At 45.0% G+C, this 21,567-nt stretch overlaps 1 protein-coding gene across 2 annotated transcripts in view; it reads left to right on the forward strand.

Moving 5' to 3' along the window:
- LOC8043884 (transducin beta-like protein 2) overlaps positions 1 to 21,567 on the forward strand; it is a 199,727-nt gene that overhangs the window by 150,396 nt on the left and 27,764 nt on the right. For both annotated transcript variants that reach the window (XM_042291044.1, XM_042291046.1), the window contains exons 5-6: positions 5,603 to 5,689; positions 13,934 to 14,069. In XM_042291044.1, coding sequence (XP_042146978.1) covers positions 5,603 to 5,689; positions 13,934 to 14,069 — 223 coding nt within the window. The remainder of the gene's footprint in view (positions 1 to 5,602; positions 5,690 to 13,933; positions 14,070 to 21,567) is intronic.

Below are 21,567 nucleotides of genomic sequence, written 5' to 3' on the forward strand. Positions count from 1 at the left end.
GCATCATCAGTTTTCTTCAGTGTAAACGGTTATAAGAATTGAAAGATCGTAACCAGCTGCTTTGTATAAAACTGGGTGCGAAAATTTACGCCGTCTGTAACTATCTCTACGGCAGCCGAGCTGCTTGAAGTCATCGCAACTATAAACTACAGGTTGCAGCGACCACAGTTTGTAGATAAACGTTGGTAGCCGACTGCATTCTCGCATTCCCACGCATCACTCCGAACAGAAAGGCGCTACTTTCGGTTTGAAGTCGGTACCTTTTCTACAACATAAATGGCGGCAACATCAGTCTTCTGCACGCGGTGCATTTGGCGAGTTCGTTTGAGTCCAGTTTTCCGTGCAACACTCTGTGAGTGCGATGCATTCTGGGAGAGAACTCGAACGGTACCAGTGCGTGTGAAACGAACTCGCTATAAGTTACTGCGTTCAGTGCACTCAGGTTCGGTGCAAATTAAAAACCAGTAAAAAAGTCCTTGCAGGGCCCCTTTAGGACGTGACGGTGAAATAAAATATTAGCTGTGTTTGGAGTTTTGTGTCTGTCCTACGTCCATTCTTTTCCTCGTGTCCAGGGTTACCATGTCAGTATTGAACCAGCTAGCCTCCACCCTTGCTTTACGAAAGATATGCTGAAATAAAAAAAGGGCATCGCCACTAAAGTTTTCTAGAAATTTTCAAAAAGGCCTTGCTATACCTTTTCACAGAAATGAAGCTGGGCCGAGAAATTTTACAGGAGTGCGTCTACGATTAAAATACACCTTCTTTGGAAATGGGAGCTTTCTATGTGCAGGCGCCCGATTTTCCAATGCACTTTACATCGTCATAGTAGATCGATGCCACCATAGAGCTCTGTATAACCTCAACTATTGGATCAGACTGTGTCAACATCTTGTTGCTTTGTGACTGGAATTTAGGATGAATGTATAGATGCACGGTATAGGTAGTGATAATAAGCCGTAAAATCTTAGTAATGTTGGTTCTTCATTCCCCCCCCCCCCCTTTATTCAACCGCTAGCCCCCCCCCCCCCTCGTAAAATACACTTCTGGGGTCGCTGTAGAATACCCTAGCTCTAACGCCCAGTTAAGCATGTTCAAATACAAATGTCTGTCAGTACACATTCTGGCATCGTTCAAGATGCCTGAACGGTGCCAGAATCCAAGCCATCTTTAGGTACGTGGACCACTTCCTGATCTTGTGCAGCATAGACATCGAGAATGAAGAAAACGACTGCAGAAACATGCTTATGCGAAGCTTCCAAGAATCTTGCCCCAACTTAGTGTTGGGGCAAGTTTAAAGGAGGACACATGAGAGTTGGTGCATTGCTTTCGATGGGCCAGCTGAACAAAGATTACACCACACACAAAAAACACCATTCACACTGCTGAACTTACAACTGTTTATTGCTCCTCTTTTTCTCTTTGCGAGTGAGTAATATTTTAATTTCCTTTTTTATCGCGTTATTCATCATTTCTTTTTCTTAAAAAAATATACCGTATTTACTCACACAATGAACGCACTCGCGTAATGAACGCACCCCCCAAGTCGGCTCTCAAAATTTTGACTTTTTTGTCACTCGCGTAATAAACGCACCCCCAACTCGGACGTCAAAATTTTGACCCCCTCCTCCCACGCGCGCGAAATGAACGCACTTTTCTATCCTGGTGCAGCGAGGTCGCGAATGCATGGGCAGCGTGGGCGAACCAAACGCCTTGCAACAGGTGTTAAAAAAATTCGCAAAGATCCAACGGAAGCAAGAAAAAAAAAGCAAACATGGAGAAGAGCTTTTTTTTTTTTTTTTTTTTTTGCACATCGCAGTTTGGATTTTGGGTTCGCGCGCCGCCGCGCGCAAGGAGGTAAGAAAGAGAAGCGGAGAAGCGCTCTAAGCGAACGAATCAGCTTGCAAAAGGCGGCAGAAAGAAAAAAAAAAAACCAAGGAACTAAGAGAAAACAAAAACAAGGAGCTTTTTTTCTTTTTTTGCACAGCGCAGTTTGGTTACGGGGGTTCGCGCGCCGCGCACAAGGAGGTAAGAAAGAGGAGCGGAGAAGCCCTCTAAGCAAACAAAACAGCTTGCAAAAGGCGGCAAAAAAAAAAAAAACTCCACCGACCTGAGAAAAAATTAAAAGAAAAAGAGGAGCTTTTTTTTTCTTTTTTTTTTGCACAGCGCAGTTTGGTTACGGGGGGTCGTGCGTCGCGCGCAAGGAGATAAGAAAGATAAGCGGAGAGCCCTCGCCTAAGCAAACAAAACAGCTTGCGAAAGGCAGCAAAAAAACAAAACAAACAAAAACTAAGGAAAAGAAAACAAAGTTTTTTTTTTTTTGCACAGCTTAGTTTGGTTACGGGGTCGGGCGCCGCGCGCAAAGATAAGATGTTACTTCGATTTCTCAGGATAAAAGGTCCGTTCATTATGCGAGTAAATACGGACGCAAAAATTTTACTTCGCGTAATGAACGCCCCCCCCCCCCCCCCCCCCAACTTTACATCGATTTTTCGGGAAAAAAAGTGTGTTCATTCTGCGAGTAAATACGGTATGTGTGACGTTTTAGTCAGAGTTATCAGAATGCGTTTTTACTCGGTTTGTATAGCGTATGTGCATATGATTGTATTTTTGTTAGTTTTGTCATGTTTGCACTTACACGCAAGTCAATTTATTTATTTATTTATTTTTATCTCGGGGTGCCCCGCAGCCCGAAGGCCCACAGTGGGAGCACGTTATGTCAAAAATATGCATTCTAACATAAGTAAGAAACATATCTTAGAAGCATGCACAGCTGGTGTTACACAAAATATGCTGCGAGAAAAGAAAGTGGTGCGCGAGGAGAATCGATCTAAAAACATTGAATGTGAACATGGAACATCAGAAAAACTATGCTCTGCAACATTGTAAAAAAAAAAAAGAAAAGGGCACTCACGGTAGCTGAAGCAGCAATACTAAATTAAATTCAAATGCGCAAAAAAAAAAGTTTTCTTTTTATAGAAGTTTGAGCAGTAATCACATACTAAAATTTTCACCTGTAAATAAATCTACCGCAAAAGAGTTTCCCACTTTCGACCCATTAAAATTATATTGAATATGTTCAAGGGGCTGCATGTTTGTTTGTTTTCTGGCTCAGAGCGACCGAATACACGATGGAAGCAAAGAGTTCTATTTGGTACAGCGATAAAAACAGACCAAATTAGTTTATGGCAGTCAATAGCCGTGAAGACATATCTGTAGAACTAACAAGTCATGTGTCATTCTCCTTTCAGAGGGGTAGTGAAGGTCTATACATACTAACTGACCAGTATTATATTGTGCCGCTAAATTAGGCGGGAAAATATCACACTGCTCAGTGCCCCGTCTAATTTAGCGGGAAAACCTCCCCCCTAAATTTCGCAACTCCTAAGACTGGCAACCTCAAAAGCAGCCTTAGGTCTGGTTCACACATTTGCTTTTGAGTGTGCTCCAGTGTGTTCCGTTCCCTTGTCGCCTCAGGACGAGTGGGTAAATGCTTTATTAGTGGGCGAAATCAGGGCTGCTTGTTAGATGTAGTGTCGCCTTGGTGGGGAATGGGGAATTAGGTTAGGAGAAGAGAGGTCGATGGATTTTATAGGCAGCTCAGTGAGGTGAAGCGCTGGGCAATCTATCAATGAACTTTCCAATTACTCGATTAATGCTTTCATCGCAATACACTTTTTTAAACCGATTAATCAACTCATTTTTGAATTAGACATTAAAGGAGAAAGTGAAAATGCTTTATTTTGAACTTCGTGGGCACTTGTGTATTTTAGGAGGCGACACTGTTGTGCTCCATGGTAAAACACTTTAACATGGCCTATGATTGTATTTTGTTTTGGTGGGCATTACAGCATCAAGTTTCAAATTAAGCTTTACATTCCACCATGGATGGTGTGGGGATTGTGATCCCTCAACATTCTGTCGCGTCAGCGTTTTGGCGCGCCGTGGCGGCCGCGCTGGCGTAGCGAGAGGTGGCGCTGCTTACCACTGTGAGTGGCTTCCTCCTCTCCCCCCTTGGGGCGATTTCCGTAACGGACCCCCGCACAAAGGAGATCGACGTGTCGCTCCTTGATTGGCCACTTCGCCCCCGCCGTTATCTTAAAACCAGCGGACAGCAGTCTCGCGTCTCTTCTTCCTGGGATTCGGCGGCGGCGACAACGGGGAACCTTCCGGCGCACCGGTGAGCGTTTACCCCGTACTTTGTACCTTTGTGAACGACCGTTCGGCCGTGGGCGATCTCCACACCGACGGCGTTCACCAGCTTATAGCCGCTGTGTTGTTGTTATTTTGTTTCATTGTAAATAAACAGTTTATCACCGTTACCAACGTGACTGGTGTCTCATTGCGCTCGACGAGCAGCATGCCACGCGAGTGCGAACCCGCTTCGCGGTAGAGCGTCTCGCCGCGAACGTGGTACTCCCAAAGGCAGTGGCCCTAAGGAGGTAAACGCTCACCGTTGCGCCGGAAGGTTCCCCGTTGTCGCCGCCGCCGAATCCCAGGAAGAAGAGACGCGAGACTGCTGTCCGCTGGTTTTAAGATAACGGCGGGGGCGAAGTGGCCAATCAAGGAGCGACACGTCGATCTCCTTTGTGCGGGGGTCCGTTACGGAAATCGCCCCAAGGGGGGAGAGGAGGAAGCCACTCACAGTGGTAAGCAGCGCCACCTCTCGCTACGCCAGCGCGGCCGCCACGGCGCGCCAAAACGCTGACGCGACAGAATGTTGAGGGATCACAATCCCCACAATGGCATGAAATAATTTTTTTTTTAAATTGTAGTTTTGGCATTATTTGAGATATGCCTTAAGGTCAGCATAACCGATTAGTTGACTAACTAATCGATTATAGGATAGCGATTATCGGGCTGCAATTTTAATCGACGCCCCGTCCTAGTTCTTCCCTTTTGCTTGGTTTTGTCCATTAGGTGTATTTCTAGGGTCATGCTTCCGGAGGCAGCTCCTGTGGGGCTTCTTGTCTCTCTGCCAGTGTGCTCTGAGCGAGCATACTGGCACAGTGGTTCCATCTTGTAACTTTGGAAAGCTTGCAACTTCACAGGTTTTTGTGCATTATTTTACCGTGGGCTTTCTGACAATGTTATAAGCACTATTTCGCATAGGTAGATATATGATCTCGCAGATAGTGTAAAAGTGTTAGTCTAGCTACACGCAGATGGGAAATGTTCCCAGTACCTGATAGACAGTGTGCCAGTGCGTTCTCGTCGTATACGCTGGCAGGGGAACGCAACGAACTCGAGCACACTGATATGCAATGGGCAATGGGGTGGAGAGGTGGTGCCACCTTATGCGAAATTCTCGCAACCCTGAGACGGCCCACGGCTGCAACCATTGGAGCCAAGCTCGAGCGTCCAGGTATATGCCCAACTCTGACGCAGTGCTCGTGTTTAATGTTTGGATCTAAAGTTGCCCTTTTTGACTACTGGATGCGCTGCAGCCAGGGTACTGCCCTGGCACTTACTTTGCAGCAAAGTGCCTCGTTTTGTCCCTTCTGGCGCATCATATCCACGACGTTTTTGTACCACAAATCCCGAATCAATCTACGATTCGATTACCTAATTCGTTTATTGTTTGACTGGTGTCATCGACATGCAGGAGACCTGCTGGCCACGCTGGACACCCGCCACATGAACAACTATTACGGCTGCGTGTCGCCCTGTGGTCGCTTCGTGGCGTCGTCCGGTGAGTGGCTCCGATTCCTGCTCAAGCCGCCTTCGATCTTCCGAGGGACACGCACACACTTGATCGAGAGACCTTGCGTCGCGTGGACAGAGCTGGCCTACAAACTTTTGGCAACGACCACCCAACACTATTCACTTCTACGTACGCTCTGTCAATGAGTCCTGGACCGGCTCGCTAGAACAGCGTGTCAGCTGAGACTGGGTGAAAGAAAGCACTGCAAAGGCTGGGGCGTGTCTTGAGACGCAGTTTAAGTTCCGCTCAGCTCATGCACTGCCTTTGGCAATGCATTCGTTTTAGTCTCAGCTGAAACGCTGTTTCTTGGAAGCCGGCCTGGATCCGCGTCTTTTCAGTACAGACACGTTCAATCATTCGACGTGTTTTTCTGACACGTAGTGTTTATCAACGAACTTTATGAGGAAACCTTCACGAAGGACTGATATTGAGACATCATGTGAAACCGGGATGTCAAGTAGCACCCTGACGTCACGTCACCTCATTATGTAATATATGTCAAAGGACACCGTGCTGTCTTATTATATGACACCGTGACGTCATAATGTCATGTCACATTATGACGCCATGTGACACCTTCACGTAACATGATGTCTTCTTACACCGTGACGTCTTGAGGTGACGAGACGTCATATGGCCTTGTGATACGCTGCAACGTTATCTGACATCATGATGTCGTGTAAAGTCAGAATCATGCGACCTTGTGACGTCAGCCCCACACACACTTAGCATGTGCCTAGCTCCTTCACAACACATTCTGTGCTCTCCAGTCTTTGTCAGCATGATCAATCTTGCGTAATTTTCTAAAGTTTACATTTGAAGAGAAACTGAAGAGATTTCTAAAAAACAAAGCAAGTGTGAATGTAGGTACCTTAAAAGTCATGTGTGCCAAATTTCTTTCAAACGGATTAGCTTAAACGCCAATAAAAATTTCTCCGTAGCTCCGGCCACTGCTGCACGCCGAGTCAACACCACCGACTCTAAGCTCTGTTCATATAAGATCATTAATGCAAAGTCGGTAGTATTTTTGGTTTTTGTTAATTTTTTTCTTATGTTACTCCACAACATGTGTAGGGAAGGTAATCAAAAAGATTATGAACATAATATAATGTTTCAAGAGAAAAATGAGTGCGCCAGAACGGCATATTGTCTCTCGAATGACAAATGATAAGGCAAAGAATAACTGAAGAAACTAAACGTTTAATGGGGCGAACTTGTGCCCAAAACAAGATTGAAGTAAGTTAGCGTCACAGGCGTCGATGTTGGCAAAACGGCAGGATTGAGCGCTGGAGCGAGATTCACTGCAGCTCGTTACACGGAGTCCCTTATGTACACGCACTTGGCTTCTGGAACAGTCGGCATAGTAAGTTTGGCACGTAGAACATTTGGATCTCAAACAAGCAACAAGGTTCTCGAATTTACCAGAACATTAAACTGAAAGAATAAAGAAAACATGCGTAACTCCCAGGAATCGAACCCTGGGCTTCCGCACGAGAGTCAAGTGCGGTAACTACTCGGCCATGCACGCGCTCACTCACTGACGCGCGTGGCAATATTAGATTTTTGAATTAAGTTCATTTGGCGGGCTGTACGGTTGTACATATCGATATAATAAAGCGCAAAACGGTGAGGAGGGAAAAATGACGGAGACAGGAAATAGTGCTTTTTCATGTCTCCCCCGTTTTTCCTACTTCGTCGACTTTTGAAGTTTAGGGTCATGTTTCCGGAGGCAGCTCCTGTAAGGCTTCTTGTCCATTTTCGTTTATGTCATGTTTGGTGACACCTACTACGCTTAACGAAATTACAGTCAGTGCACAGGTGGGCTGGTGAACTTTTACCATGATGATTTTAACCTGAGGCTAGGGCAGAAGGAGGACACTTTTTAACAGTGGAAGAGAAAGTAACAGGGACAGACAGCTTTTGTCTTTTTTCCCTGTTATTTTCTCTTCCATTGTTAAAAGAATTCTCTCGAGCTCCTTCTGCCCCAGTCTTGGGTTAAAATCATCTTCCTTCACCAGAGTGGAAAGGCTGAAAGTTTTTTTTCTAGAGCACCGGATCTCAACGGTCAACCCCGATTTCTAGATCAGTGTGCAATTTCTAAATGACACGGGATCAGAACTATATGTTGTGCTGCCGAAATGCCAAAAAATCAATAACCACAAGTTTAGATAGTGTTGCGTCATTTATACATACTGATCAAAGAGTAGTTCTATTGTCACAAAGGTATGCTTTAAAAAATAAATTCTAACAATAACTTTTATAATTACGTTTTCCGATTAATCATTTTGCAAAACTGAATTGTCACTAAGGCCCCAGCATCTTTTCCCGAGCACCGCATCTGTTGTTGTTTTGTTTCGTTCGCCCGGACGAGACGCCGCCACCGAAAAAAAAAATCTCTCAAATAAGTAAACGCTATTGCACCAAGTAACAGTGTCAAGGGTCGCTGGGTGTATTCTGGGTCATGTGATTGTCATTTTTACGAGATCATAGGTAGAGGTGTTTTTTTTTTTTTAAATTAGCCAATTCTACGTCAATCAAACTGAGATAAAGTGGAATGTTTGCGTATGAGTAAAGCTTTGAGCCATGTACCGCGGCCACCTCCGCAGTGTTTTTTCTCGCATAATATGACCGATTCCAATTTAAAAACATAAGGTCAATGCACCGACGGATACAATCAAAATTTCAGCAAAAATTAGCTTAGTTTCGGTTTCTGTCGTGTTTCGGGCCGGCCCCCTCTTTGTGCTGGGGGTAACGCTACTCTCAAAGAGAGTTAGAGAGGGTCGACTTTCCTGTGGCTGGGGTAGGCATCATTGTATGGCATTCCGAGGAGTCTGGAACCGGAAGCCAACGCACACCGGAAAAAGATAATTACAATTTGACTCCAACCACCCAATGAGTCATAAAGTATCGGTTGTTAACACATTTCTATCAAGGGCGAAGAACCTCTGCTCAATTGATTCTGACTGACCAAAATAAGAAACCACCATTTGCGATCTCAAGAAGATTGTATATACGAGCAGCTTTATACACGGCATTGCCCGTCGTCAAATTCGAAGTCGACAACACCAGCAGTCGCAGGTTGAAACGAAACGCCGGCCAATCACGCGCATCAGTGTCCCTTATATCAAGGGAACAAGTGAAGCTCTGGCATTGGTGCTAGCGAAAGTGGGAATTCAGGTGGCCCACAAGCCAATTTCAACCATTGGATGCATTATGCCTCGACCAAAAGATTGTCTCCCCAAAGAAAAAGCGCAATGTGTGGTGGACGAGATTCCCTGTGCGGAGTGCCCGTCCTCGTACATTAGAGAAACAAAGGACTATCATGAACGGATTCGTCAACACAAGGCTGATGTGCGCAACTTCAATCAAGAGCGCAGCGCGGTTGCTGAACACTGTGAAAAAAATGACCACCGCATTGACTTTTTAAACACGTGCATCCTGGACATGGAAACAAACCCTCGCCGGAGGCTTTTCCTTGAATCTTGGCACCTTCAGACCACGCCAACAAACATTAATAGGCCTCTTGGTGCACTGCCATCTATGTATGTGAATGCGCTCCACCACGTGTCATCAAAAAACGACCAGAGAGGAAGAAGCAGGGATTGTGCACATTTGCCTCCGCCATAGAGGAAAAAGAAGATTGCGACTCCTTTCCTCCATAGCCGCCCCTGAAGAAGAAGCCGAAGAGGTTTCGAAACGTTGGGCCCCTGATTTAGGAATTGGTTGGTTGTCGTATTTTAATAATTATTTCCCCCAACCAGACAGACTTCTGTCTAATGTTTACTTTTAAGTAAAAAAGTTGTCATTGTTGTGAAAAAGAGAACCTAAACATTGCAAGACTCCAAAATGAGTCACTAGTGAAAACTGCAAAAATCGCAAGACATATCGTCTGCCCTTTCGAAACACAAAACTCAAGAAGAAAACAATTTGCGTAGTTCTAATCTGTAGTTTTGTTCTAGCCACACATTTTCCACCAACATATATTTTTTCCAGAATATTTTGAGGACTCATCGTTTTGTCTTGCACGATTTGATATGAAATCATCCACATGTTTCCGACCGAGCTTGCGAGGCGTCGTTCCGACGGTTTCGATCGGCTCCGCCCAGTTCCGTGACCAGTGAGTGTTGCCTGACTTCATACGATCGCCCTTCTGCTCAATAGAGGCAACTTTTCTTGGCAATGCAGTGGAAGATACAGTCACGCGTTCCCTCTCCCACTTTTAGCACTGAATAAAGCTGTGCACGGGTTCTCCTCCTCGCCCCGGAAATGCCAAGAAAAGGAAGAGGGACTCGCTCTTGAATAGCCCGCTCCCCAAAACGTGACGCTCCTGCTACCTGCGCCGTCATTGTCTGCGGCCATCCAACCATTGTAACCAGCTCTGGAGAGTCGGTCGCATGCCGCAACGCCGTTGCAACGTTGCGACACGACCAAACAAGCCACGTCCGACCTTCTTATTGCCTGATCGGAAAGGAGAATCAGACGGTTTCGTCATACATGTGTTTCGCGTGCAACCAGTTGAATCCATTAAGACGCAACGCACTGGAACCGCACGGTAATGAGTCAATCTGATCCGTTCCCCTTGGTTCCAGTTGGGTCTGCTCCCAGCCAGCGGGCGTGCACATGCGTGACTGGTGGACGAGAGGGAAGGGGGGGGGGGGGGGGGTTGAGGGCGGGTCGGCGGGGAACTCCCACTCTCTTCCCCGCGGTCTCTCGCAAGTCATGTGTTAGGGACAGGCGCATCTGCTACGCAGGCGCTGCGAGTGAGCATTCTTCGCACCTGTGCCTCGCTCTGTCTGTCGCAGTCGGCGGCAGCGCTCCAAGAACTTCGGTTCTTCTCCGCCCTTGTCGCACTGCTATTCGGCGCTTGCCCAGCGGCGACATTCGCGCTGCGGGATCACGGATACTGACACGCCCATCGTTGCCCTGAATGGATACCCACTTACTTCGGCTTTGAACTTAGCTGGGTATCTAGATGTGCTTGGCGCTGGTGTGCTTGATGACAATGCTTGGACAACTCGGATACCGCTTGCCCGCCGGAACTTCCCGATGTGCTCAGCTCAACACTGCATACTGTGCTTGTGCATGCTGTGTGTGTGTTCTGTGCACTGTGTTTGGTGACGACGTCTGGACGACCATATGCGTTGCCGGAATTCCCTCTACGCTCACCACTGGACCCTACAAAAGTATTTTGCGTAATGCTCTTAGCCGTTACAAGCGAGAGATCGTCGCAGTTTCGGCCCTAGGCCGTTACGCCTGGGTCTGAATCTGCGACGATCTCTCGCTTGTAACAGCTAAGGGCATCGCGCGAAATACTTTTGTCGAGTCCAGTGGTGAGCGCAGCGGGAATTCCGGTGGCACACTGCCTGGGTCTGAAATTAGGGCACCGGTTTGTATCTCTGTTGGTACCGCGCGGTACCAGTGGCTCTGCAGAACCACTGGAACCAGCCGGTTCCGCCTGGATCTGGAATTGGGGCACCAGCTTGGATCCCGTCTGGAACTGCGCGGTTCCAGGCAGGATACAAACTGGTGCCCCGATTTCAGATCCAGGCGGTACCTGCATTTTTCGTTCCTGCCTGTATCTGACATTTTCGTACGGGAAAGCAATTAGCTACTAAATACTTTTAGATAACTGCTCAGAAATCTAGTTATAAAACACCAAAGGAGCCATGTTTGCACATTTTTGACACAAAATATATAACCTCTACAGCGCCGTAGATATTTGAATGAATAGTTCCCACGATCGCTTATAAGTGCTAAATATTTTACATTTCTGATATTTTTAGTTTGCATAGTAGGTGTCACCAAACATGACTGTAAGAGAAGCTTAAAAATCAAATATGCTTTTCTGGCACACTCGCAAAGTTTTTTCTCTCCAAAAAATTGTTTTTTCAAAACCTTTTTTGTTACATTTACCATATAAAAAGAATTAACAAAAACAAAATATAAATCCTAACTCGCGTGCATGATCTTATCTGAAGAAGGCTTATATAAACCTTCACAAACATTGCCTTTTGCGCACTGCCATCTTTGTCTGCTGACCTGAGTAACGCATTCTCAGCATGGGCTGTAGCTCTGCTGTGCGGTATATTGGACGCTGCGCATGTGTCCACAGGTCTGTGACTCAGCATTTTTCGCCCGGGTGATAAGCAATGCAAAGGTCTACCTGAAGCGCGGAATTTTCTACGTCATGTACCGAGGGCCAGCGCGTAGCACGTATTGCTACGCGAGTCGTCGGCTGGAGCTGGTGTTTCAACCAGCGAGGACACGAATCCCAGCCGCTTGTGCAGCAATCGTGTCACTTGCCTCGAGTAGGTGTCGTGGAAAGTTCAGTGCTACGGGTCTAGGTGACGTTGGCCAAGTGTCAAAAAGGTGACGTCATCGGCGTCAAAAATATCGGGCTCTCTTTGAAAGGATCAGGCTTTTTCATCCAAATGTTTGAAACTTTTTTTGTTATCAGGGAAAATTCTAAGAACCTCCTATTTCTTGAGGGGCTCTTCTTTTTTTTGTTTTGTATATGACAAAACACATTTTTTTGGTGTTTTTACTAACTTTAATTTGCGCACCTTAAAAATGATGTATCATGGCATACTTGGTGCAGGTGTTCTTTGATCGGATGGCACCGTCTCAAGTCGTCAAATATGTGGGCGCTTTCCGAAAGGCTCATAAAACCTCAAGTTTATTTTGAAATATTGCAATCTCGTATGTAGCTGCTAAATGTCCCTCCTTAGTCATAAAAAAATGCAGAAAGAGCGGTTGGAAAGTCAGTTGTTATTTGGTCGTCTTGTGTACCTGAGACTACTTGTCCATGAGCGTTCAAAAGTGCTCGGAGTGAGGACGCTCTAGCCAGTGTTTCGGAAGGTGGAGCGAGTGTCCAGTGGTTCAGGAACTATGCACGTGTTGGTCATGAAAGGCTGTATCTCCCATTTATACAATGGTTTGCTATGTAATGCACGTTCTCCGCCAAAGCGTGGCGGATCCTTTTGTTTCGTTTGTAATTAGATTTTTTTAGTCCCAGTTTGTTCACCCCCTGAGAGATTTCATTAGTATTTGGTTAAAGGGATACTGAACCGAAATTTCGAGCTCATTAAACAAGGCCAGGCGGATAGGCGGGAAGCTGCAAAACCAAAAAATATCCCTCATACGGCAATATATCTAATGGATCGCCATATTTTTTTTAAAAAAAGTGCGCGATTGAACTTGGCCGACGAGGCCGACGATACAAGGCACGTCACGATTCCCATTCTTTCTCCTCTTCGCTACGTCCCGTCAAGCTGGTGAACCGAAGCGAGGAGGAGTGAAGCAAGTTCGCTTTTCCTCATTCTCAAATTCTCCCGGAGGACAGTTACGTCAAACAACTCGCTTTATTGCGCCCTTCTTTTCCAAAAGTACTGCCATCCATTTGAGATATCGATGTACGAGTGATGTTTTGAAGTTCGTAGCATCCTGTTCAACACTTTTGCAGCCTTACTTTGCGAAATCCAAATTTCGGTTCAGTATCCCTATAAGACGTTTTATTTCCTCGAAGGCACCCGCTGGTCTCGAATGATCCAATCGATTTATTTCTGATTTTGTTGCAGTTGTACAAGAATAGCAAAAGTTATACCGTAAAATACCAGGCAAGCACCCACTCAAAGTTGAGAGATAATCACGAAAATATTAAAGATGGGTGCTTGTTTGGTCATCAATTTTACATATAAATGTACTGTGCATATTTTCTCAGATCTTAGAAATTTGGATATGGACGCTTAATGTGGAATGGGCGCGGATGCACGGTATTCTATGGTAGTATTGGTCGCACAAAAAGAGAAGAAAAAAGCTAACTGTGTGCTTCAAATTGAATACATAGCTTCAACAGTGAAGATGCCTAGTATGTAGTGGGTTGTCTTGGTACTGTGGAGTTTGAGAATGACACAGCGCTATTCAATTTGAACCACTATTCACACCCCCCTTAAAAAAAAAATCAGTTAAGGCATTTGCAATCCTTCCATTTTAACAAAAAAATTAAGGCCAAGAGCAACAAAATATATATGAAAATGCCATATATTCGGGGGCTCACCAAAAATTTTGGTTGCATGGTAAAAATGGTAAAAAGTAGAATGAGTAATTGGCTTGTTCCGGGAGTTGTACAAACCAGAAATTCCCCGTAGAAAATAGCGCAAGATGTGGCAGCTGATCTGCCCGCTGTTGAGCTACCGATTCGGAGCTGACGACATGGGTCCTTCTCCTCTTCAGGCTTCACCCCTGACGTGAAGGTGTGGGAGGTGTGCTTCTCCAAGACGGGCGAGTTCAAGGAGGTCAAGCGGGCCTTCGAACTCAAGGGCCACACATCCGGGGTGTTCTCCTTCGCCTTCTCCAATGACTCAACCAGGCAAGTTCTGCCTCAACTATTTAACGACGAGATGTTTTGTTGGCACCCCCTCGCGGGCATTCTGTGATGGGGCAGGTAGGATGCGAGCAGACAACGCGCTATATAATAGCGCGGAGTGAAGACCAATTGGTTCTGTTTTGTAGGGAGTTTTCGTAGGTCGTTTTTGCTGTCCCGCAACACTCCGCAATCCGCTACGATACCAGGAACTCTACAGTCAAGGCCATGGGCGCGCAGGCACAGTAGCGGCTTGTTTGTTTCAGAGAGCTTAGCGGAAGGGGAAACGCAGTCTAGGAAAACTCTATTCTCTCTTTTGTGGGGAGCAGGAGCATCCCCTGAGAGGGAGCCTGTTCCTGGAACGGGTTCCTATCGCTTCCTCCTTGCCGTCTCCTCCCCGGCGACCCTGTCGTTCCCGGTGACCGTTCAAGGGCGCCGCTCTCATTTTGCACGCACGCATGTCGCTCGCTGCTCGGAGCCTGCAGGCCGCTTGTCGCCGGCTGGGAGGTCGCTGTCTCCGGGCGGTAGCGAACGCCGCCACAGCATCTATGCCGATTAAAAACGGTTTACCGTATATACTCGTGTATAAGCAGCCCTCATGCATAACCCGCACCCCCCCCCTTTGGGATGCAAAAATTAGAAAAGAAATTATAAAGGTGCCTAAAACGAAAGTTTTGCTTGTCACCGAGGGGCTAGTCTTGCAAAGTGCCACAAGATGGCGCTAGCTAGTTTTTTCCATTAGCCGCAGATCATCATCATCATTGTTGCACGCCACGATACTTCTGCTGCTTCTGTCTTCCATTTATCGTGGCGAATTACGAGCGTCACTTTGTCTTTGTTATGGTGCGTGGTTTGCAAGCAAGTGGACTGAGAAGTGAGATCATGATCCAGCTCCTTATGAGATACAGTGATAAATGAGTAAACAAGAAAAGGCAATTTTTTTTTTGGGGGGGGGGGGGGGGCCTGATTTGATCTTGCACTTGAGTGGTATTTATTAAAGAAACATGTACGGTATTTTTGTGAGTGATATTTCTAGGGAATAACAGAGCGACGAAGTTGCTTTGTATAGTAAAAAAACTAAAAAAAACTAAATTGTTCAAAAACAGGCCTAGAGCTTCATGTTACAGCTTACGCGGCGTGCACCAGGGCTATTCATGGCCTCCGTAATCCTTGCTTGTTCGAATTAGTGGAGGCCCCTGTAGAAAAAAGTTTCGCAGTCGCCAGAGAAAATGACGTGCTGTCATCTTAGCTTTGCATGCGCGCACAGTTGTGTTGCAAAGCGCCGCACACTTGTTTTGGCTACATTGAGCTTGCCGATGCCGTCTATCTATCAGTGACTCGACAGTTGCTGACGAGCAAATGCTCGTCAGAAAATGGCGCTCCTCCCACATCAAATATGTGGCAAAGAAGTTTGTAATATCGCAACTTGTGCTCGAAAGAAAAACAGTAATTTTCATAACTTCTCAAATTGTTGGCCATAGCTGAGCAAAGTCAGGCGATTGATTAATTTTTTACAGTGGAACTGTTAAGGGCTAGTTTCCTCAATTTCATGTCCGTCACCAAATAAATGTCGACACAAAACTCTGGACAGCTACCGCCTTCACTCATGGATGGCGACAACCTTTCCAGCCTTTCTACTCTGGTTTTCACCAAAGTGGAAAGGCTGAATTTCTTTAGGCATCGTCCTAGAAGTCGTCCTTGAGGTCATCTTAGATGTCGTCCTTGAGGTCGTCTCTGAGATCGTCCTAGATGTCGTCCTCGAGGTCGTCCTAGAAGTCGTTCTTGAGGTCGTCCTAGGCATTGTCCTCGAGGTCGTCCCTGAGGTCGTCCTAGGCGTCGTCCTCGAGGTCGTCCTTGAGGTCGTCCTAGACGTCGTCCTTGAGGTCATCCTAGATGTCGTCTTTGAGGTCGTCCTTGAGGTCGTCTCACCATAGTACAGCTTTGCTGCTCTTCCTTCTTCACCAGAGCGGAAAGGCTGAAAGTTTTTTAATACAATTTTTACTAAAAATTGTTTACAAATTTAAAATCACTCACTGAGAAGTGCATTGCACAATGTGCACAATTTTTTGGGTCCCTAAAATTAAACATTCAAACAATAGTAATTCATAGCAGGTGTGTACCTCACTTTTTGGGACGCTGTTAAAAATCTAGATTTACTAAGTTTAACAGACCCCGATTGCGAGGGACCTCTCACATTCTGCGTCGACCCGGTGAATAAGTGGTAATTTAGTTGAAACGACTCCAAAATTTCTATAAAATAATGAATGGTTTAAAAAACAATGTGACCGCTGGTGCAGATGAAATAAAAGCTTTACCGATTAAATATACCACCTGAGTAATAAGTCCTGCATTATACCATGTCATAAATAAGCTGCAGGAGTCTGGCTATTTCCCCGACGAACTAAAAATAGAAAAAAATAATTCCTTTGCACAAGGGCAGAGGAGAAACCATAATTAATAATTATATGCCATTATGAGTCTACCGATATTTCGAAATATTTTTGAGCGTGTTATCAATAATAGTTTAAATAATTATTTTCAAAAAAGTGAAAGCCGCTTACAACTCCCTGTAACGCCGAATTAGAGCGCAGCTCTTGAGGAAGAGGGGGGAAGGGTACTGAGGGTCACGTGTTCTCGGGGGGGGTGGGGGGGTCACGTGACGTCGGGGGCGGTCACGTGACCTTGAGGGGTCTCATGACCGCCCTAGGTCACATGACCTTGGTGGGATCACATGACCTTGGGGGAGGGGGGTCCACGTGGGGGTCACATGACCCCCCATGTGACCTCGGGGAGGGAGGTCATGTGACCTGGGGGTCACGTGACCCCCAGAAATATTTTTCTGCTTGATTTAGCAGGGAAATTTTTCCACTGAATTTAGCGGGGAAATTTTTTCGCTAGATTTAGCGGGGAAGGTTTTCCGCTAGACTTAGCGGGGAAATTTTCCGCTAGATTTAGTGGAGAAAGTTTTCTGCTAGATTTAGTGGGGAAATTTGTACGCTGGATCTAACGGGGAAATTTTCCCGCTAGATTTAGCGGGGAAATTTTTCCGCTAGATTGAGCGGGGAAATTTTTCCGCTAGATTGAGCGGGGGAAATTTTTCCGCTAGATTGGGTGGGGAAATTTTTCCCCTAGATTGAGTGGGGAAATTTTTCTGCTAGATCTAGCGGGGAAATTTTTCCGCTAGATTGAGTGGGGAAATTTTTCCGCTAGATCTAGCGGGGAAATTTTTCCGCTAGATCTAGTGGGGAAATTTTTCCGCTAGATTGAGTGGAGAAATTTTTCCGCTAGATTGAGTGGGGAAATTTTTCCGCTAGATTTAGTGGGGAAAGTTTTCTGCTAGATTTAGTGGGGAAATTTGTACGCTGGATCTAACGGGGAAATTTTCCCGCTAGATTTAGCGAGGAAATTTTTCCCCTAGATTGAGCGCGGAAATTTTTCCGCTAGATTGAGTGGGGAAATTTTTCCGCTAGATCTAGCAGGGAAATTTTTCCGCTAGATTTTGTGGGGAAATTTTTCCGCTAGGATCTAGCGGGGAAATTTTTCTGCTAGATTGAGTGGGGAAATTTTTCCGCTAGATTGAGCGGGGAAATTTTTCCGCTAGATTGAGCGGGGGAAATTTTTCTGCTAGATTAAGTGGGGAAATTTTTCCGCTAGATTGAGCGGGGAAATTTTTCCGCTAGATTGAGCGGGGAAATTTTTCCGCTAGATCTAGCGGGGAAATTTTTCTGCTAAATTGAGCAGGGAAATTTCTTTGCTGGATTTAGCAGGGAGATTTTTCCACTAGATTTAGCGGGGAAATTTTTCCGCTAGATTGAGCGGGGAAATTTTTCCGCTAGATTGAGGGGGGAAATTTTTCCGCTAGATTGAGTAGGGAAATTTTTCCGCTAGATTGAGTGGGGAAATTTTTCTGCTAGATCTAGCGGGGAAATTTTTTCGCTAGATTGAGTGGGGAAATTTTTCGGCTAGATCTAGCGGGGAAATTTTTCCGCTAGATCTAGTGGGGAAATTTTTCCGCTAGATTGAGTGGAGAAATTTTTCCGCTAGATTGAGTGGGGAAATTTTTCCGCTATATTTAGAGGGGAAAGTTTTCTGCTAGGTTTAGTGGGGAAATTTGTACGCTGGATCTAACGGGGAAATTTTACCGCTACGATCTAGCGGGGAAATTTTTCTGCTAGATTGAGTGGGAAAATTTTTCCGCTAGATTGAGCGGGGAAATTTTTCCGCTAGATTGAGCGGGGGAATTTTTTTGCTAGATTGAGTGGGGAAATTTTTCTGCTAGTATGAGCGGGAAAATTTTTCTGCTAGATCTAGCGGGGAAATTCTTCCGCTAGATTGAGTGGGGAAATTTTTCCGCTAGATCTGGCGGGGAAATTTTTCCGCTAGATCTAGTGGGGAAATTTTTCCGCTATATTTAGAGGGGAAAGTTTTCTGCTAGGTTTAGTGGGGAAATTTGTACGCTGGATCTAACGGGGAAATTTTACCGCTAGATTTAGCGGGGAAATTTTTCCCCTAGATTGAGCGGGGAAATTTTTCCGCTAGATTGAGTGGGGAAATTTTTCCGCTAGATCTAGCAGGCAAATTTTTCCGCTAGATTTTGTGGGGAAATTTTTCCGCTAGGATCTAGCGGGGAAATTTTTCTGCTAGATTGAGTGGGGAAATTTTTCCGCTAGATTGAGCGGGGAAATTTTTCCGCTAGATTGAGCGGGGGAATTTTTTTGCTAGATTGAGTGGGGAAATTTTTCTGCTAGTATGAGCGGGAAAATTTTTCTGCTAGATCTAGCGGGGAAATTCTTCCGCTAGATTGAGTGGGGAAATTTTTCCGCTAGATCTGGCGGGGAAATTTTTCCGCTAGATCTAGTGGGGAAATTTTTCCGCTAGATCTAGGGGGGAAATTTTTCCGCTAGACCTAGTGGGGAAATTTTTCCGCTAGATTGAGTGGGGAAATATTTGCGATAGATTGAGCGATAAAATTTTTCCGCTAGATTGAGTGGGGAAATTTTTTCGCTAGATTTAGCGAGGAAATTTTTCCGCTAGATTGAGCGGGGAAATTTTTCTGCTAGATTAAGTGGGGAAATTTTTCCGCTAGATTGAGCGGGGAAATTTTTCCGCTAGATTGAGCGGGGAAATTTTTCCGCTAGATGTAGCGGGGAAATTTTTCTGCTAAATTGGGCAGGGAAATTTCTCTGCTGGATTTAGCAGGGAGATTTTTTCACTAGATTTAGCGGGGAGATTTTTTCGCTAGATTGAGCGGGGAAATTTTTCCGCTAGACCTAGCGGGGAAATTTTCCGCTAAATTTAGCGGGGAAATTTTTTCACTAGGTCTAGTGGGCAATTTTTCTGCTAAATTGAGCAGGGAAATTTCTCTGCTAGATTTAATGGGGAAATTTTTCCGCTAGATTTAGCGGGGAAATTTTTCCGCTAGATCTAGCGGAGAAATTTTTCCGCTAGATCTAGCGGGGAAATTTTTCCGCTAGATCTAGCGGGGAAATTTTTCCGCTAAATCTAGCGGGGAAATTTTTCCACTAGATTGAGCGGGGAAATTTTTCCGCTAGATCTAGCGGGGAAGTTTTTCCACTAGATTTTGCGGGGAAATTTTTCTGCTAGATCTAGCGGGGAAATTTTTCCGCTAGATTGAGTGGGGAAATTTTTCCGCTAGATTGAGTGGGGAAATTTTTCCGCTAGATCTAGCGGGGAAATTTTTCCGCTAGATCTAGTGGGGAAATTTTTCCGCTAGATTGAGTGGGGAAATATTTGCGATAGATTGAGCGGTGAAATTTTTCCGCGAGATTGAGTGGGGAAACTTTTTCGCTAGATTTAGCGAGGAAATTTTTCCGCTAGATTGAGCGGGGAAATTTTTCTGCTAGATTAAGTGGGGAAATTTTTCCGCTAGATTGAGCGGGGAAATTTTTCCGCTAGATTGAGCGGGGAAATTTTTCCGCTAGATCTAGCGAAGAAATTTTTCTGCTAAATTGAGCAGCGAAATTTCTCTGCTGGATTTAGCAGGGAGATTTTTCCACTAGATTTAGCGGGGAAATTTTTTCGCTAGATTGAGCAGGGAAATTTTTCCGCTAGACCTAGCGGGGAAATTTTTGGAAATTTTTTCACTAGGTCTAGCGGGCAATTTTTCTGCTAAATTGAGCAGGGAAATTTCTCTGCTAGATTTAGTGGGGAAATTTTTCCGCTAGATTTAGCGGGGAAATTTTTCCGCTAGATCTAGCGGGGAAATTTTTCCGCTAGATCTAGCGGGGAAATTTTTCCGCTAAATCTAGTGGGGAAATTTTTCCACTAGATTGAGCGGGGAAATTTTTCCGCTAGATCTAGTGGGGAAATTTTTCCACTAGATTTTGCGGGGAAATTTTTCTGCTAGATCTAGCGGGGAAATTTTTCCGCTAGATTTAGCGGAGAAATTTCCCCGCTAAATCTAGCGGGAAAATTTTTCCGTTAGATTTAGCGGGGAAATTTTTCCGCTAGATTGGGCGGGGAAATTTTTCTGCTAGATCTAGCGGGGAAATCTTTCCGCTAAATTTAGCGGGGAAATTTTTTCTCTACATTTAGCGGGGAAATTTTTCTGCTAGATTTAGCGGGGAAATTTTTCCGCTAGATTTAGCGGGGATATTTTTCCGATAGGTTTAGCGAGGAATTTACCTATAATGCACTGTGCAGTTACGGCGACGCCAATGGCGACACCGCTCAAGCTGGAAACGGGCGCCTAAGAGCTGCGCTCTAAAAATTTGACACCAAATATTAGGCCCAGTATGATTTCTAGGAAAACAAGTCAGCGAATTGACACTCTTTGAAATAAAAGGTAGAATAATTGAAAATATTGAAAGCAAATTAGTCACACTTGGTTTTTTTTTTTATCTAAAAAGGGCCTTTGATACTGTTCAATACAATATTTTAATCTTGAAAACTATGGAGTACGGGGAGTAAGTAGCATTAACACTGATTAAAACATCCCTTATAACACATATTTGAAAAAACTTGAGACGCCGGACGAAGAAAGGGACAAACACAAACAACTCAAACACAGCTACTAAGGTTTATTAACTGTTTATGTACCATCTCTGACACACACATGTAACATCAACCAGCTTGCCTATTTACTTACTCTTTCTTCAATACCTTATAAATCGGTACCAATATGTAAGCATAAATGATACATTGTCTAGCAAAATGAATACTGAGCATGGCGTTCCCCAAGGTTCCATCCTAGGACCGATCCTATTCCTTGTGTACATAAATGAAAGAACGGAAATACCAGGCTGCCCTGAGATGATAATGGACGCCGACAACACAAACATTTTTTGTTGTTTTCTTTTCTGGTGAGAAAATTATGAGTGGAAAAGGTTAGAAATGAATTGTTTAAGTTTAAATACGAGTAAAGCTAGGTATGTAATATTTAAGCCAATGAATAAGCGAGATGACGGCACTCTCGAGATAGCATTTGAAGGCAGGCCACTGGGACAAGTTACAGAACAACAATTTTTGGGTGTATGGTTTACGG

Source organism: Ixodes scapularis, unplaced genomic scaffold (genome assembly GCF_016920785.2).
Source record: "Ixodes scapularis isolate PalLabHiFi unplaced genomic scaffold, ASM1692078v2 PGA_scaffold1__304_contigs__length_218370807, whole genome shotgun sequence".
Classification (NCBI taxonomy): domain Eukaryota; kingdom Metazoa; phylum Arthropoda; class Arachnida; order Ixodida; family Ixodidae; genus Ixodes; species Ixodes scapularis.